The sequence below is a fragment of the Melospiza georgiana genome, chromosome 6 (assembly GCF_028018845.1).
Source record: "Melospiza georgiana isolate bMelGeo1 chromosome 6, bMelGeo1.pri, whole genome shotgun sequence".
Classification (NCBI taxonomy): Eukaryota; Metazoa; Chordata; class Aves; order Passeriformes; family Passerellidae; genus Melospiza; species Melospiza georgiana.
The window spans coordinates 17,981,921-18,002,110 of record NC_080435.1 but is presented as its reverse complement, the minus strand read 5'-3'; the positions used below and the strand labels follow the sequence as shown (position 1 = coordinate 18,002,110).

Below are 20,190 nucleotides of genomic sequence, written 5' to 3'. Positions count from 1 at the left end.
AGTTCTAATAAAAGGGGGCAGTATTACATCAGCTGAAATTCTGAATTGTCCAAATTATCATAAAAAGAGCTGGAGAGGGATACAAGACTGCTGAATTCCACTGAAAATAGACTATTACTGTGTATGCAGCCACAAATCTGCTTGTCTGCCTTGGGGTAAAATTTTCAGAGCTAGTTCAGTGGGACTTAGGCTCCTGCATTGCAGCCACTTCAAAAAAATTTTACTTGAGTCACTATTATCCTTTCAAAATTATTAAGGAAATATTACAATGGGTATAAAATGAAGACACATGTTTATGTAAGTAGGATAAGCCTGAAGCCTAAAAAAGAAATCGCAAAATTATTGCAATTACAAAAAATTCTGGAACAAACTGAGGTTTTTTCTTTTTTTTTTTTTTCTTTTTTTTTTTTTAATACAGATTTTTCAGATTAAAATACTGGTGTTCAAATATGGCTTTAAAAAATTAACTTTGAACACTTGATGTAAAAAAAAAGTTATCGCTTATATATGTTATGTACAGCCAGAAGTAGATTACTAAACTGAGCAGATTCACAGTCAAGTATAAGGGACATTTGTTTTGTAAGAAGTATGGGGACTGCTGGGATTTGTATTTGAAACTTTTCCCTATTCCAGGGCGTTTAACTTAGACCTGCCACTTGTCTGTTCTAAAATGATGGATTTCTAAGAGGTTGTCTCCATGCAACGTGTCCCTCCACATCCCAGAAAGTCCCCAGGGAAAGGTTTGTTGGCTGAGCAGGATGACGTAGTCAGGAAAAAACACTTTGCAGTGTCTCTTTGTAGGAATCAGAGTCTTCATTAGACAGATGGAATACACTCCCACTGAGTTGAATAAATTGCCTATATTCTTGCAAGAAAGTGAGACCACACTAACAGTTCCTCAAGTAAATCAATGTCTTTCTTTTTTCCCTTTCTATACAGTTCTAGATGTTTAATTATAGAATCTAAATACTTATATTACATCATCTCTAATTGTAAGCTGTGGGAGGGCAGGACCTTTCTTAAGTTACAGTGAGACCAGAACTTGCTACAATGAGTGTGGAGACAATACCATAGAAAAGCAATAACTTTGCAAAACTAGTAATCTGCTATTTTTACTGCTATGCCTTTTCCCCCCTAATTTTTAGACATTCATCCTTAAATTACAAGTAGAACAAATGTTTAACCAACAGAAATAAAGACCCAATTGAAAATGCTCACTGTTCATGTCTCACTGCAGACTGAAATATAAGCATTGACCTCTTATTTACAAAGCATCAATAGTCTGCTAGAAGAAACTAAAGGGGAAAAAAAGAAAATACAAGTTTTCTTAAAAGGAAAAAAGGAAATGAGAAGAGATCAGTACTTGAAAATCTAAACCACATATTCATAAAGATTTATAAGAAATCCACAAGGCCCTAATGACCAATTAATTCATGTTCTAAATTTAAGAGTGGTCAGGACTCCTTTCAGTAAAAGGAAAAAGAGAATTGCATGCAGAATGAACTGGGAAAGTATTTGCTTAACTATGTGTTAGGGGTTTTTTAACAGAGTTGAGAATTGACTCACAGAAAGGATGCTTGTAACAAGGTGATCCTCTGTGATTGTCTGAGAAACCTCCTGCACATACAGAACAGACAGTGAGACTCCTGCCACTGCAGTTGTTCTGTCTCTGATGCTGAATGCATGGGGAGAGAAAAGCTGGCAAAAAACTGATGGCAGCACAATGCAGCATTGCTTGGTTTCAGCAAAATAACAGCACAATGCTGGAGCCATTGCTGTGGGCAGCCAAAAGGAGATTATGCATGACTAGTGACTTTTCCTACAAAGACTTCCTGAAGTGTTTTTGTACAAGTTTGTACATGTGTGCAGGAGCTTCATATACATGATGAAGTGTAACAGCTCCAGAGGAGTTGTTACACTCTATTGTCTCAATAATCCACATACTTAACAGTCCCTAAATACAGCAGAGCGAAACGCCTCCAAAGGGGTCGTTATGGCTTATCAAGTCAAATCCAAGGGCCTAAATATGGATTTTATCAATAGACTGTAATATCTCCAGGGGTGAATAATACACATTTTTAAGAACGTGCACATTTTGCATACAAACTGTGGGTCTATATTAGGGTAAATTACGTGGATTCAACTTGTGAAACTTTGATTTAGAGATAAGAAAGGAATAAAAGGCTCATTAGAAGAGGTGCTAAAGTACCATGATTCCCAGGAAGTAGGCAATGACTCATGTCATTTATTTTGGGGTCTAATTCTGCCTTCCTACTGCAAATACACAGTTGTCTGAAAATGTACAAAAGATGAAGAATGGAATATAAACATGAAAATGTTATATTAAATTCTGCTTACTCTCAGATCTCAATGAATATGCTTCATGGGAAGTAAATGGGGATGTGGGGATACAAATATGTTGTGGTAATTGATTTTGTATTTATTCTATCTTGACTTCATAGATTTTCCTCCAATCATAGTTCTACCTATATTTTTTATACAAAGATTTTATGAAGCATCTTTGTCAGCATTTTCCTGCTTTATGTACAAAAAAGATAGGATCTGATTCTTTTTAAAATAATGTCAGTTTTCTTATAAATTATATAACATTTTCAGATTCATTTAGAGCCTTAAATCAAAGCAAATCTTCTAGGCAATGACGGTAGTTTGAAATACTGAAATAAATACAAGTAGCTGAAGCAATGCAGATTTTGTTTAAGTACTCCTTGTTGAAGGTGAACATGGCTTGACTGGAAATAAGTCACAGTCTGCAAACAAGGATGAATTTTTGGTATGATTTTACTTTTGCTTCTATCACATGGTAAAAGCTCTGTATATTATTTTCTTAATTTTCCTAACTCTCCTTCTGCAGTGTTTCTGTTTACTCTGTAAAATGACTGGCACCATTATTGTTCCCTTTCCTCAATCAGACCACGCTGGAATTTCTTGCTCCACCTGAAGTGCAGCAGAAAAATTCAGCTCCATTATAGTGATTTTTTTTTTTTTTGCCTCATGTGCATTGTATTGATTTAGGCTCAGAGTTAAGTTTAGTTCACGCTGCTGAGTTTTGGATTTGTGACCAAAACAGAGCTGGATAACACAGGGATGTTTCACCTATTGTCAGGCAGGGCTTCTAGAGCAAGACCTTTTCTGGTGTTGGTGTTGCTCTGCCAGAGGAGGCTGGGGGTGTGCCAAGCACTGAGAGGGGGACAGAGCCAGGCCAGCTGACCCCAGCTGACCAAAGGGATATTCCACACCATACCACACCATATGACATCAGACTCAGCAATAAAATCTGGAGGAAAGGAAATGTTTGGAGTTTTGGCATTTGTCTTCCCATGTGACTTATTTGTGCAGAAGCTCTGCTTTCCTAGGAATGGCTAAACATCTGTCTGGCAATGGGCAGTAGTCAATTAATTCCCTGTTTTACTTTGCTTACATGCACAGATTTTGCTATACTTATTAAACTATAGTAATCAACACACAAATTTTCTAATTTTACCCTTCTGACTCTCCTCCCCATCCCACTGACAGGAGCAAGGGAGCAGCTGCATGGTGCTCACCTGCCCATCCTTACCCCTCTCAGCATACAAATAACTCCACAGGATGCCAGGATGCTATCATCTCAGAAGTGTAATGCTTAATACTATAGCCAATGACAATGTTGGGCTCTCCCAGAGTGCTGGATGTTTTTGTTTTGGTCTTCCTCATTTTCTCATGAGTGAATCTCTGTGAGCACTTTGAAAGTCTTTGTAGTTTGGTTTTTTTTTTTTTTTTTTGAACAGCAGAATATGAACACAAGCAATTTTCAATTCTGTGTCTGTAAGCAAATACAAAGCTTTCTGAGATTTGAATGACACATTTTCAAAAAGGCCTAAGCCCAGGCTTTGAAGTTATGTACATAATTTTGTGAGTCCAATCATTTGCACAACAAACTATTACCAACTATCTGAACTTGAAGACCAGCAACTGACCAGAACTCAATAGCTTTTTTTAACCAGCTGCAGGCAATTAATTTGTCATCTTTTTCTGGTGCCAGCTTCCAGCTACTCATTTCTACAAGTCTAATTACCTGAAGCCAATTTCTGAAAATTTGGTCCTGAAAACACAGGGTTCTGATTCTTCAAAAGAAACCAATCCAAAATTGCAACTCTTATCAAAGCTTCACTGGGATTATGACAGAAACTACATGCAGTTTTCTTGGCATACAATTATTTCAAAATTATGTTTCTCTAATTGAAGTGATCTAGCATTCCTGCTCCCCCACCTCCATTTTGATCATCCTGCCCATCATTTTTAGAGTAAAAGAAGTATATCATAATGAAAAATTTGAAAGGCAGAGGGTGAAGGGGGAAAGAAGAGTCTTCTAGAATTCTGTTTGTGCAAAGGATGCTTCTGGTTTTAATGTATTTTATACTTGTTATAAAATATAAATACATTTTTCTTACTATTCATTACTGAATTAATACTTTTATTTTCTTTAGGATAAGAGTGGGGATATACCATCATTGAAAATGACTGATTAATATCCCATTTTTTTGCAACCCCTGCCTTTTCTCACATCTGTTGAGCGAGGATAACAGACCAGCACACCAGAGGTAAAACCAGAGCACAAACTACAAGCCTTTCCTGCCTTAATGGCTCTGTAGTACCTGCTGCAATAAATAAACCCAGCAGGATTACATAGGGTCACTAAGAGACTTATCAACAGATTTCCCTGCTGCTGTTTTATTCTTAGGTCTTGAAAGTTGCAAGTGCCTCCCTGAAAAGCCTCCTCACAAAAGATGGCATTGGAGAATGATGTGTTTGTATCTGTTAAAGAGTTCTGATTCACTCTGCTATATTTGCAAGGAAAATAATTTAATTTTATTTTTGCTCAGATTGCCTGGTGTATAACCTCAATCCAGAAGCTGTGCATCAGTCTGTGTCTTGCTAGTAAAACTGGCACAAAATAGAAATTTCAGATTATTCACGGAAATATTTACTGACTCTGCTTTAAAGGGTGAAAGATGAAATAGGAACTTGTTATATCGAATACAAGACATAAATATGATACTGAAAATACACAGGGGACAGACTCAATAAGTAAGTGAATGCCATTTTTATACTTATTTTTCAAAGTGAAATCAAATGTTAAGAATTCTTTTAATAGCCCTGATAGCATATTAGATATTTTTTAAATGTCAAGCCACTGAAACTCATAAAATAAATTTTAAAAGAAGCATAATTTTATAAACTCTTAATACTGATTCATGTATGTGACATTTTTTTTATTTTTATAACCTGGATTTTAGTATCCTGCCTCTTGATTACTTAAGGCAAACACTGACTTTACAATTAGAGTGTTTGAATATAGCCTGCTTGATCAGTTATTAATTTCTATATTTTTAATATCAACTTGTATTAAATGGAGTTTCCAATTATGAGTTTCAAACCAATACTAGCAGACATATATATTTATTAGACACTGAGTCTGACTCAGAAAAGCATTGTTTATCCTGTGTGGTAACATTTTAACCAATCTTTTTTAATAGCCACTACTTAATATGAGTGCTTTAAAGAAACTATCAAGCAAAAATATAAAATGCAATTAAAAGGTGTGTATCAACTTTTAATGGGTCTGTTTATGCTATTTCTATGTCTTTCTGTGCCTTGCTACAAAACACTCACCCAAGCATTCCTTTGTGGGCTGAGAAAAGATCAGAATATTATCAAATTCATCATTTAAGTTACAGTTAATATTCTGTACTTATTATACTCAACCTGTACTGAAAACTCCTGTTAGTCTTTGGGCTACAACATAGTCTTCCCTCCCTCACCCAAGAAACAAAGAACTTACCCTGCCTTCTGATATAGAGAATCACAGAACATTTACAGGCATTGGAACTACCTGCTTTTCTGGAGGGTTTTAACAAAGAGTCTGAAACACTGGTTGCTGTATGGGCTAATTAATATGTCAGTTTTCTTTCCATTAATTACTAAATTTCATCATAACTGTTCTATTTGCCAAAGCTTGAGTGACTACTGGGATAATGCTTTTCCCTTTCTAGATGACGGGAATAAGTATTGCGGTCTCTGACTGATTTGTGTCAGAGGTGAAAAATAACTTGTGTGCTGCATTTTTTGCAGCCTGTGGAACCTTTAGGGAAGCTCACAGAGAAGCATTCTCCACCCAAAGGGCTGCCTTTACCTCAGCCAGTTACCAGAGACCTGCTGCTGGAGCACATCCTGAAGACCTCAAAAAGGCCTAGAATGGGACAACACAGGTTCAGGGGATTTTCCAAGAGTCTTCTTTGTCCTCTGACTGGTGATAGAAACTGTTCCTTACCTTTCCTACAAGCTCCCAGGTTGCTATTCTGTAAGCTGGGTCATGTCCTGCTCAGTCCAGTGCTGGTCCCATTGTACCAACACTTCCCCTCATTTATCCTTTTACTCTAGTGTGCCACCTCATTTCAGAGATTCAACACTGAAGATTCAGCAGAGAATGTTTAATCTCTAATTTCCCACTGCAACTGAGAGCCAAATGCAGCTGTTTTGAGCCTAAGTACTTTGTAGCACCTGAACCACAGATTCAAGCTCCCTCAATTCATCCACTGGCATTCTAATACTCCACCACGCTAGCACAGAACTGGCCTTTTAGCCATGTTTTTTAATCCAGCCATTCTCAAAAGCACAGTTCAAACTCTGGTGACCACAAACACTGGAAGTTCCAACCAAGCCCTTTTCCATGTTTCAATGTGCTTACAGCTTCCTCCTGTGTGTTCACAGGACTGTGGGTGTGAATGCTGCCATGCACACCTAGAGAAGTTTGCAGCACTGCACTGAGAAGTGACAAAGATGTGTTTAACATGAAATTAGAGAGGGCTAAAAGCTCTAAAAAGAATTTTCATACAAAAACAAGAAGCTATTTTGCAGGGAAGGGAAGAGTGAGTGACAGACTGTGTGGGAGTGGGAGACATTACCTTTTCATTCCTGCAGTTGTTTAGACCCATGTTATTCATGGAGGGCAATTTTCCATCCACACCATGAGGCTGCTGCTGCTGCTGCTGTTCCCTTTGGATTTGCTCTCTCATTTTTCGAGCCTCCTGAATGGCTTTCATTACTGTGTCCTGGTCCCCAAATAGGGCAGGTGAATTAAGACTGGAAAGGATATCTATAAAGAGAGAACACATTTTATTTAGGTAATTATCCAAACTGGAATCCAGGGTAAGAACTCTGCTCTCACACTCTTAGAGCTGCACCCAACCAACATCTGCAGGAGGAGTGGCAATTGTTGTATGTTTGAAGGCTGAATTACGCTACTGAAGTGATTGATAAACTCATGCACTTCTTTGGCTGTTAGAAATACAAAGACTGAGGTCTTGGAATAGCCTGGTCTAGAGCTATCTGAGCATAGTCATGGACTCAAATTTAAATATGTGTTTAAGACAACAGTATTCTGAAGCTTAAACTGGAAAACTTTTGAGTTGTTAAAATAATTAATGAAATGAACAAAGGAAAAAATCTCATTTACAAGTCCATGAAACTCCATGTCAGTTCTTAGAATTTCTTTATAGAGAGAACTATCACTCTAGACATTTGCATTTCCATTTCATAAAGGGCACTAACATTTACTTTTGGGGACAAAGATCATTATCACCATAACATGAGTATAAATCTCTAAATCAGTAGAGAAAAAAACAGTTTTCTTTCTATTGCTGTGAACATGAAGAAACTTTCAAACAAGCATCAAACTCAGCCAAGCATTCCTGTTACATCTCACAATGCATTCATGAAGATGAATGTCCCAGACAGTTTTAGTTTTGAGAGAAAAAGACAGCAATTATTTTGTGGCTGTTTCTTTTTACCTGCTCCTACATGGAAGTATTCTCTATACTACACATGGATAGATTGGTGCATATATATTCTAGCCTGGGAATTTTGAGCAATCCCAGTCTGTGTGTGACCTGTGCATCTGCCTGGCCAGCAAATGTCTTCTATAAAAGCTCTGAATTTGCCAGATTTGTGTACTTATTGACAGTCTACTACTAAAAAAATAAAATAAAAAAAAGGAAATAAAAATCCAACAAAACCAAAATCCAAAACAAAACAACAACCAAAAAACCCAAACAGACTAGTTTTGGAATTAACCTTCAAAGATCACTTTTATATTCTTTTCATTTCCCTGAAGTTCAGGTGAGTACAATACAGCAAATTCAATCTCTAAGGATCCTGAACTATGTTAAATTAAAAATTATTAAGGGTTTCTCACATTTTATCCTGGGAACCAAATGCCTAATTTAATACCATGGCCTAAGTAAGAAGGGATGCAGACTGTGATGTTTTCATCCTATCCCAACAGCGATGGGACTGGTGATGTTTTCTATCTGAATGAAATACCTCTCTCCAAAATAAAAGTAATGTTTCTGCTGAGGAAAATTTGCAATGTTCTGACCCATTTCAACCACTAAGTTCCATTCTGGACCCTAAAGAATTTGGGAACCATATTTGCATGATTTTTAAAGAGATTTAGATTCATAATCATGTACACACAGCAAAAGCTCCTACATGGCTTGCTGATTTTTGGTAATGGCTTGCTGATTTTTGGTAATGTCTTCCTGTCTTTTTTTATACTTAAGGATTGAGACAAAATTTTTTTATGACTTTACATGAAAAATATTTATACCTTAAAATATTTATACCTTAGGCACTATTTGTCTTCTGTGCTCCTTTCTTTGGAATGGTCTATGACTTCAGATTGATATTTCACATTCTAATGTAAGATAATGCAGTGATAGTTGCAAATAAATTGACAGGTAAAGTATCTAGATAGTTGCAGAAAATATCTTTCAGAGATCATGATGTTCCTAAGTGTTTGGGAATGGAAAAAACCCCATAATTTTTATATATTTAATATATGTATTTAACATATCTATTCATTATTCACAAGTGTTTCTATATATTTTACAAGTACACTTGAGCTACAGATTGTGAATAAGTGGTCTGTAGTAAGTATTTAGTCACTGTTAAAATTTACTATTTGAACTTTAGGGCTGATCATCTACATTTTGCAGCTCTTGATTCTGTTTCTTGACTGGTTAAAGTAGTCTTCATACATAGTTTCAGACCAATTTCATTTCATCACTTAACAAGCTTAAAGAATCTTGAACACAGGTCAAAAATTCCCTACTTGCAACCATATGAATCAAGGAAATCCTGACAGACAGGTGAATAAATGAGAAAAATATGATCAAATAACAAAAGCGTCATCAAATAATAGCATAAACTGTCTGGACTAATGCCTTTCATTCTCTACTTAAAAAAAAAAAATCTATCTAGTATCTGGTTAGGCTCCATGTGTGTGCAAAGACAGTTTTTTATTTTCTTGATCCAAAATTCAAAATTTAAAAGTTAACTTTGTGTGTATACACCCAGTAGATGCCTTTAGGAGTGATATTCACCCAAACTTATTTTAAAGGTTTTATATATCAATCTTTATTTACTTATCTGTGTGTATTTGCATGCATTTCCTACATTATGTATTTCTTTCCTGTGTTTGTCACACACTGATACATCTCTTTGGACACTCTTATAAAACTTTGGCAATCAATCATTCTTTGAAAAGCTTCACTATGACTTTTTTTTTTTTTTTTTTTCAATTTTAAACAGAAATGTGCACCTAACTATCTACCTAATCCAGAACTAAGTGTGCTCAGGCTGGACTTTCATGCAGAAAACTTTTTTCTATTTTCTCCTTTTCCCAGGACAGATTAGTTACCTAAAGAGGATCCTCTTCCCAGGGACCCACTGAGCGGGCTGGGGATGCCACTCTTGCTTGTCACTGTCACTGGGCTGCTTTTGCTGGCTGGGAAGAGATTCTGCGTTGGAGATGTTGGGGATTTGACAGGTTCAGCTGTTTTGGGTCGGGCTGAGAGATTCAGTGGCTGAGCTGCTTCATCCTGCAAGAGTTGAATGCAAATAACTATTAGGAAAAGACAAATGAAGGCATCATTTGGCAAGCAGCAGTTACTTTACACCTCGAAGACAATGCCACATTCCACAGCAATAATAACAAAAGAAGCTAATTATCTGCCTCCTTTAAGATTCAACGAAAGGAAACCTCATTAATTTCTCTGTGCTATGCTTCTTATTTACATTAACTATGTGACTGGATCATTCTTTTTGCCAAATTAAAATTTGAATTAGCTCGCATTACAGCTTAATTTCCTAATGTGTTTTCAGAGATCTAAATTAACCTAGGGCATTTACAAAGAATTATTTAAAATTTCCAGCAGCTCAGTAATGCTTTTGCACTGGTTCTATTTGAAAAGTTCCTGGCACTATAAAAATAAGTTATGTAGCTTATTTTTAAATGTATTAGAAACTAAGGAATCAGAAGTACTACTATGAAAGAATCATTTGGAAGCCCTGACAGCTCTTTGGCCCACATTTAGAGCTGCTGCTAGCTTATACATTCCATGCATCTAATTCAGAGTACATGTGTTGTTCAGTGAAATAATCTATGCTAGTGCCTCATAACAGGAGATAAGAATTTCACTGAATTCAAATTCCTTTACTTATTAGGGTAGTGACTACATACCACATGCATTTAAAATATATATTTTATTTTCTACCGTTTAATTTTGCTAATTTTACGATATTTTGTTATTCAATTGTCAAAACTATTTTCCACATAACTGCATTTCTGCTCCTTGTTCAATACTTCTGTATTATTCCCATATTCTGTACTTACTTCTGCTGAATTTAACCTTTATTTTACCTGTATGTTTTATTTGCATTAACGCAAGGAATGTTTTTTAAGGGTGTGTAAATCTAGTATCAGCACCTTTATAAGGTTTGATAGTTTTCATTTGCAACTGTGGAAGGAACTCTCTCTAACATATGTCTTTTTTCTGTGCTGTAGAATAGGTCCATCTAAAAATACTTCAACTCTTTGAAGAAGACTTATTCAAGCAATTAATTTCTTTGATAAGTACAAACATTTGCAGTGCAACCTTCTTCCCATTCTTTCAGCTTGTTCCTTTACTTAATACATTAAGCAAGACAGAGCACTTAGAAAACCGTGGAACAGTGATTTTCTGTCATTAAAGAGCCCAGTAAGACAGATCTCTCATTTAAAATATGCCCAGAGCAGAATTACACTGGATGTAAGAGATTGTTCACATTTTAAAACACTGCACTGATCACTTGGAAGCTTAGAATTATGTCAAAATACAATAATACATCACATTATCTCATCTGCTCCATTCTCCTTACTGTCAAGCAAAGTACATGTGGTCACACACAATGGATTAAACAAGAGAACATAATAAACAGGTATTTGTAATGCCATCCCATCACCAGCTTTAAACTTTTCCCATAAAACTGCGTGACACTTCATTTCTTCCTGGCCCCAGACTGTGCACAAACATCCACAGCCTTTCAGGGTCTAGGTGAAAGCAGAAGCTCAAAGGTACCAGGGACAGAGTCAGTTTTGGTGCTTTGTGGCCACACTTTCACGCGATCCCTTTCTTTGAACAGATACAAAGTGGCTTCCATAAACTTTTCCAAGAGTGCAGAGCCCCATTCAGACCATGAAGCTTGCAAGGCTCGGTACTGTGAACATGTGCACATATGAATCTATGCTACAGTGATCAGTTTTTAAATACTTTTCCATCTAGTACTGATACGATAATGAAAGAACTCTAAACACTGCCAGAACTTGTTTGTTTGTATTATATAGACAGCACTGTCATTTCTGCAAGGCAACCAAAAAAACTGGAAAACATTCTGGTCACTGAATTAACGAAAACCTACCATTACTTTTTGAAAGATCTGACTACCATAAAAGAATTGCATTAATTCTATAAATAATGCAAGTAGTTTATACAAGCTGCTTAAAACCAGGGAAAATATAGAGGGTTTGTTAAGCAATGCATGACCATCAAAACTGTCACAGCTAACAAATGTAACAATCTGCAGAGACTGAATATAGGTACTGCTTTCACACTAATAATTTCTTCATTAGCTACTTATTCGTATTCATCCACACAAAGCACTTGTAGTCCATCTTTAATATTCTGAATGCAGTAGTGTGCTTAATAAAAATAATCATAAAAATACTTCGATTTTATTAACATATACTTAAGTCCATTCAAGTTACATTATATAGGGAAACCCCCAATAATTTGCATGTGGTCAATTCTGTAATAGGACTCAGCTGGCCACAAACCTGGAACAGCACTGGCCTTGGTTCAAGAAGATATGTGCTTGAATTTAACCAGGGAAAATTTTACTCATACAGTAAAGGTTTGGTTTGGTGTAGGTCCATTTGGCTCGATCACTGCCAGAAGTACTTTTTCACATTAAAGCAGTCAGTAGTATATTCTCAATGCCATAAATCACTGGTGTTAGGTATCACTATACTATGGCAACTTTGCTGGAACAGTTGGGCTTTGCTTTTGGTGGCTTCTGTATTGACCGTAGCAAACTCTGCATGCGCGGTAAATTTCCCTGACTGCTCCCAAACCTGGCGTTGGATTACAAGAGGTAAAATATTAGACTAACACACATCCACTGCTAAGTAAAGTGAACGCTTTGCTAAATAAATGTTAGATCTGGCCATAATGGAATAGTTTTTATTTATTAGTACTCTCAGCCTAGCAAAAAAAGTGTCATGGAAATTTATCAGCCCAGGCAGAAATATCTACTCACCCGCACTTTACCGCGATGATTGATGATAATGAAAAAACAAATGATATTTTACTCTCGTGTCAAAAAATGGGGGAAAAAAAAAAAAAAAGAAACCACCACCTCAAGTGAGTAAAATCTTCTCAGGCTGGTTTGAAGCTAAGGATTGTTTTCCTGTAAGGTGTCAGCAGCCAGCAAAAAAAAACCCTAACATATCCTCCCTCTCACCCCACAAAGGCACTAGATGCCACTTTTAGATTTATTTTAATTGTTCAGCATTTATACCTCTGTCATTCAAATGGGTAAAACATCTGAATGTTGAGTTTTGGTTTTTTTTTTTTTTTACAGTTTGCAGTAAACTGGTCCTTGAGCATGTTTTTCATTCTCATGAAATCCCCAACCACCCCAGGAGAGCACAGCAGGAGAAGCCAGGCAGTCGCACCCAAAGGCTGCTCCATGGGTTTCAGGGGGAGCACAGCACTCATTCCAGGCTCCTGGCAAATGCCATGTTGTAGCTGCCTGGTTCCAAGCTAGTGAGAATAAGCAGGCACAAGCACTCGGCAGTGGAGCAAAACCAGCGAGGAGCAGCGCGGTTGTCAGCAGCTGCGTGAAATCAGCAAAAGTCAAATCAATCTGCAGAGACACAATGTTTTCCCCAGAGCCCTGACTTACATATTATTTTTATAGGAGGCTTTTCCAAAATTGTAGAATTAAGTACAGCTAGAGATTTGTAAAATAATTAGAAGATCTACAGTCTTTCTCTTACCCTAACAATATAAGCCAGCACCACATTTTAAGATACTCAAGAGTTCAATGTGAAACAATTCGTGAAATGGATGCCATTTATGTGTGTTACCAGATTACAAACTGAAACTTGAAAATATCACATTTTACTGATGAATCTGTTGTGCTGCCTCTGGTAGGAAGAGGGACGCCTGGTATTTCTGGAAACAAGTGAATTTTTTCTCTTCCCTTCTCTCTACTGATAATACAGCACTAAAATGGAACTTTTTATTTGAATATTGAAGAACTGTACCGTGGTTCAACTTCCAGCTGTAAAACAATTACAGAGATCATTTGCTTTTACTGTCCTTCTCAAACACCAGCTTTTTTCTTTACTGAAAAATACCTTAACTTGAGTTACCGGGCTGGTCCCTCTCTTCTCATTTTTCATCCCAGTGGGTGAAAGTGCCCCTGTTGTATTTGGTGGCTGTGGAGTAGATGGCATTTTGGCTCCAGGAGAAACTTGCATGCTTGCCAGCTGAGCTGCATACAGTTGCTGGAAGACAAGAAGATATACATATATTCCTGCAATATTCCTAAAGAAAGAAGCTGTAAATGCACTTTTCTTTTTTTTTTTTTTTTTTTTTTTTTTTAATTTTTCCACTGGTGTTTCTTCTCTTCAAGGAATTTTTTCAGCTCTTGTTTGTGGCTTCCCTTTCTGCTATTTGCAAAAAGAGAAAAAACAAAGTCTGGAAAACTCCCAAACACCAATATATTTTTTTCTTCATTTGACTTTTGCTGATTTTTCTTGATTTTTTATTCCTTCTTGCTAATGATAGTCATGGTGTTGAGCAAAAAAATTACACTGTGCCTGAATATTAAAAACAAAATTGGTAAAATTATAAGGCTATTTATGAAAAGGAGGTATAAGCCCCTGTCAGAAATAACAATAATCCAGGTCTTTATGTTCTTAGCAAGAAATTAACCACTATTCCAGAAACTTTACTGCCACAAGAATGATTTCCTACCAAAAGGTAAAGTTAAAATAGCCAACAAGGTATGTCTCCGTCTCTCTGTACAATGATATATGTTCTATAGGTACTAATAATGAACCTAGGCCTTAAAAGTTCCTGTAAATAGTGATGAAAGTCCAAAAAAAACTCCAGTGGAACTTTTCAAAAAGTTTAACTGAAACATAGATTTTATATTAAAATAAACCATCCCAACCAATAAAAAGTGTTTACTGAACAAAACCAATTTGGTGCCATTTCTTTCCAGTGACCAAACTTAAACCCTCACCTTGAATTAGCATCATGAATAATTCTTCTGCCATGAACAGGGAAGACTCTAATCCCTCTTCTACACATAGATCTACATAAACTTTGCCTTATTAGTGAAAAAAAAGCCAGGTGGTTTGTATGTAATTTCCAACATTACTATCATTCAGATGGACAAATAAAAAAAATTACAGTAATCAAAAGCAGACCTTTCAGCACATGTAATTAAATGAAAGCTTAATAAAGAATAATTTGCAAGAGCCAGATGTGCTTATGTCATAATTGTTGCTTTCTTTGGAACAATTTTTCTAATGTAACAAGCCTCCACAGAAATGAAAGTTACACAATACTGTAAGTTCAGCGACTCAGTGGCGAGACAAACGCGGGAGGGAGGGGCAGAGTCACAGCTCAGGGTGACAAATGGAAACCACTGTTTGTTTGTTTGTTTGTTTGCACCCCTTCCCAGCGCCACACAGGAACTACAAAAGCATCACAGATTAATGTTTTGAAATTAGTGGTGTTTAAATATTTTGGCTAAAGTACAAGGTTTTTTCCTAAGCTTGAAGGAAAAAGATTGAAAAGAGAAAAAAATCCCAGCTCTTGGTGAGGTCCTGGAAAATGAAAATGAAGCCTTTCACACAACAGTAGAAGGTTTTTTTCCCCCCTACTAATATGATCTTATCCCTTTTAGAATATTCTTGAGGTAAACCTTTGCTTCCTTAATAGGATGAACTGCTTAAATGAGAGTAAAAAGCACATTTCACAAACTTTTGAAATCCTGCACACTCTCAGCTCAGGAATAATCAGGCACTACTCTATAAAAGAGATGACACAATAAACTTGTATGCGATTTAAAGACAAAAATCAACAATTATAAAGGCTTTCTCAGTATTTTGTGGTTTTTCTATAAACACTTTTCCATTTTTTTAACCAATTTAACTTCTTCTTCAACTATCTGAAGAAGAGTACTTTACTAAAAGAAAACTAAAACTTTTGTACTTACAGTACTGTGCTGCACTTTCAAAAGTGTGAAAGGAATTCTGTGTAAAAATAAATTCATATTTATTAACTACAATTCAAAATAATTTCCTTCTCAGGTAAGCCACCAGGGCACAAAAATGTGGGGTATATATTATTCTTTCTACAGCACTCCATTTTTATAGAAGACAAAACTTGACTGTCAATTGTAGCAACTAAATTATGTGGTGGGTTGACCTAGGCTGGCTGCCAGCTGCCCAGCCAGCCACTCTCTGTCTCCCCCATTTCAGTAGGATGGCGGAGAAAATAAGACAGAAAAAGTCATGGGTCCAGATAAAGACAGGGACATCTCTTACCTGTTACCATCACAGGGAAAAAAAAAAACAAAAAAAAAACACCCAAACAAAAAAAGCTCACTTGCCTTCAGAAGAGTTTATTTATTCTAACTGACAATAGAGTTGCCTGGCAAATAACAGAGATAAATACTGAGGACCTATCCCTGCCTCTTCCCACTGAAAATTTCTTGAAGAGATATTTCAAGAACAATGGAAAGGCAGAGACACGACACCAGTCAGGGCAGGACTTGCTGGTCACCTGAGTGCCACCAGGACCAGCAACAGAAACACCCACAGCATGTGGAGGATTCACATCAGGAAAAGTGGGCTGTTCTAGAGACTATCTAGGAAACTGCTTGATTTTGGAAATGCAACCAGGAAAAGTAGAATAAAATAAGAATTTTTCACTACTCCCCTCCCAGGGTGTTGAGGGCTGTATTGGCTGTAGAGCAAGTCCTGTCAGGGAGAAATGCTTTTAAGGGAAGACAGACTAAAAGAAATTTTATCATTTACATAGCTGTATGTATACATAAATCATGACTGGCTTATTCCAAGGTCTTAGTACTGGCTTTAGCCTGGCATTTCTATAAACTTATTTTAAAACATAAAAGCAAATGTATAAATAAGTAACAGCAATTGGCTTTCTGCTTTGCTTAAAACAAAGCTGTTCTACAAGCAAGTACAAATACTGCAAGAATTCACACCAGCACTAGCAACATTGCTGTGTGGACTGGAAAGCTGTATAAGTTTTAAATACCAGTTTGTATGGGGAGCTAGCCAGTGTGGAAAAATATGTGCATGCCACCATTGCAGGGAAAAAAGGGGATATTTTTGCAAATACCACTGCTGTGGCTCAAAATGGCAATTTAGGACCTCACATTGAGATGGTCAGATTGTGAAGCTTTTATTTGCAAGATTGAGGAGAGGAATAAAACCCAAACATTGAATGAATGTTGACTGTTGGCTTTTAAAGCTCAAAAGCAAAAGCTTCAGTGGAATTTTTTCAACTGAGATTCTTACCTACAAAGTATTTCACATTAAAAACATTAAAATACCTTAAACACTGAAAGACATCTTATTTTGATCTATGCCTATCACATAAAGAGAAGAGCATTTCATAATCCTTATGCTAACCACTGACTCAGGAGGCTCTTGATTACAAATTAGATATTCAAAAACATCAAGTATTCTTGATTGTTTTAAGAAGCCTTAAAAATGTATAGCCTGGTTTTTATTTTTTTCTCAGAGGTCACAAAGTTAGATTCTTACAACCCAGTCCCCAGCACCTAAATAAAAGTAATTCTGGTTTTGAATTCCTCAGTGCTCCTGAAATAGTTAACAATTTTCAAGCCCAGTTTATTTAAGGTATATAAACAAGGATCCGGATTTGCAGTTTTCAGAACCAGGCTTCTTCTGATGTCAGATTTGACACCTAAGGGTGGGATTTTGAAATGCCACAAGTCTCAGGGCAATGGCAAGTCAAGTCTCACATTTATGCACCTCTGAAGTTACAGGCTCATAGACTTAGGCGCTGTTACAAAAAATCTATTCCAGCTTTAATCAACTAAAAATCTGAGGGGAATTCATGAAAGTTGGAGGTCACTATGAGTCTGAATGATGTTCATCTACTTAAAAAAAATTCAAACAGGTAGGAGAGAGCAGTACTCAGCATGTGCAAAGAACAGCACAAGCTCATGCTGATTTTTTTTTACCTGGAAATGGCATAGTTCACATTAAGCCTTTGTTAGAGCTTAGAGCTATAACAAGTCAAGAAGAATTGAATAACAAACAAAAATAATAATTCTGTTGTGATGGTGATGGTGTTTTCTGCTTCAGAAATTTCCTACAGAATCTGATGAATTATTACGATTTCACTTTTCTTATAAGAAAGTGTCATCCACGATCAAGAATTTATCTAAAAAGCAATGAACTAATAATAAACCACCTTGACTGATCCAAATGTTAAAACCTTTTCTAATGCCATCTAAGTTTCAAAATGCCTTTGTGAAATATTTTCATAACACAGAAGCATAATTGCCTTCACTGCCAGTATTCATTCATGCCTTGCCAGAAGAGACAAAGGCCTTAGGCTCACACATTGCTTTCAAAAGTTTCAACATTTTTTCATCTAGTTTTTTCAGCTATCTTTCAATAAGCTGAATTGAAAGATAGATGAAAATCAAAACTATTTCATTAGCTCAAACCCCTTTCCCTATAACTTTTCTCCTGCCCATAGGTCTGTGACAATCCTGGGCACATTCTCTGCCAAATGAGACTGAGCATGGCAAATAAGAACAGAGCAAAGCTTTCTCTGCATCTGACGTTTTCCCTTTTTATTTGCAGCAGGAATATTCATATGTATCTCTCAGGCTGCATTGTATGTGTCTAAAATAATAAATAAGAATTTTGAGAATCAAATGTTACAGAAGTGGCACATGGTAAGGAAAACAGAATGGGCCATAGAATCACTGAAGCTGAAACAACCTCTAAGATCATCAAGTCCAACCATCAGCCTGGCCCTGCCATGTTCACCCACTAAACCACATCCACATCATAACCCTTTTACCAGGGGCTTGTCAAGGACAGGCCCTAGGAAAAACTGGTTTTGAGAAGATACTTCAATAAGAAGTGATCAGCTGCTGCACAGAAGAGAGGGAGCTTCTTTAGATGTACAAGCTCAAGGAGGATATGGAGAGACCAGTTGCACTCATGTACAGGAGCAGAAAGGCAAATGCTAGAGACATTTCAACTGACTCTGTGCTGAGGGAGCATTTGGTCACAGCCACAGGGATATAATTCAGATGTTATTTTTGCAGCAGAATTCTGAAGAAATGATAAGAAAGCCATGAGTGAAACATAGAGATAAGAAAGTGGCTGCAATACTCAGTGCAGCAGATAAAGTGTGGGTGATGAGGTGGTTTCTGGCCCAGAAAAATAAAATGCAATGGGTGTACTTGGAAGATGCATCACAAAGAATTTCAGAAGAAGATGGCTTCCTGGAAGCAGAAAGAAAGATCTGTTCTAGAAACTTTCACCCTTTTACTTTCTTTTCTCAAGAAAAATGCTAAATTTTATGAACCCTGATTAATTCTGAAGTCTTCCATTACTAAAAATGGAAGCCCTATCTTACATCTTCAACAAATACATTTGCTACAGTAAATGAAACTGAACAATAAAGCTACTGAGAATCAAGTGAGAATCCTTATTTGTCAGCATTTTAAATGAATTGTGCAAAGCTGAAATATCTTATTTATAGAGATGAAAGTTCAGCTATTTAGACAATGAGTAATTTGGTTTCTAAAGATGAAAAACTCTAAGGAGTGACTGCAAGTGCTGTTGAAATCCTGCACTACAAGAGGTAATGCAGTTATTTTTTCCATAGTATATTTAGTAAGTAGCTTTGCAAAGCTATAATACCAGCGTTTTCCTTCCGAGTACATAACAACCAATAATAATACTTAGAACTATCTGATGACAAAGGATTTTTACAAGTTCACCAGAACCAGCAACATCTTTATTATTTCCATTACACATTTCTGAAAGGAAGCTACTGCAACAAAAAAAAAAATCACACCTTCAGTGGATTTTTTGTTTTTCATTATTGGTGTAGTGGTGTTTGAAAAAAAATAACATCAAACAGATAAAGGAAAGAGAGTTTCAGTTTAAAAAAGTTTTTCTTTTGTTTGGAGGAAGAACAGACTAGTGTTCACACCCATGTTTTGGGTGTCACAGATAATAACTATGGAAATAAACTTTAAGTGCTGACCTGAGCCCAGTGCCACTGGTATAACCCTCAGCAGTTCAGGAAAGGGAACCTCTTCAGAAAGCAGTGAAGAAGCATGAATATCCTATCCCAAAATTTCAGACATATCTTAATCTAAGAATTGCTTCTAAAGTAATGGTAATTGTACTCATTCCTTCTCATTTTTATATATAAATATAATTTTTTTATTAACATGTCTTTTGTACCAAATATGTTGTGTTTAACACTTCAGTTAAGTGCTCTACTACAGCACCAAGGTAAGAAATGGGATTATAAGCTTATGTGTGTATATATATATATAAGAAGAAAAAAATCCCCACCACCAAAAAGGGTCTCTTTTCTCTTTGTTTTAAGGTTCTTCCTATGTAGATGCTCACAATGAAAGGTGGCCCAACAGAAAACAAGATCCAGATTCACAAGACAGCCCCAGTAACCCATCAGCAGC

General features: G+C 36.5%; 1 protein-coding gene across 7 annotated transcripts in view; it reads right to left on the bottom strand.

The window, feature by feature from the left end:
- SOX6 (SRY-box transcription factor 6) overlaps positions 1–20,190 on the bottom strand; it is a 369,483-nt gene that overhangs the window by 51,597 nt on the left and 297,696 nt on the right. For 6 of the 7 annotated variants that reach the window (XM_058025836.1, XM_058025840.1, XM_058025839.1 and 3 more), the window contains exons 10-12: positions 13,799–13,948; positions 9,758–9,938; positions 6,963–7,153 (exon numbers count right to left, since the gene is read on the bottom strand). In XM_058025836.1, the coding sequence (XP_057881819.1) occupies positions 6,963–7,153; positions 9,758–9,938; positions 13,799–13,948 (522 nt within the window). The remainder of the gene's footprint in view (positions 1–6,962; positions 7,154–9,757; positions 9,939–13,798; positions 13,949–20,190) is intronic. The other variant, XM_058025842.1, reaches the window with a different exon arrangement.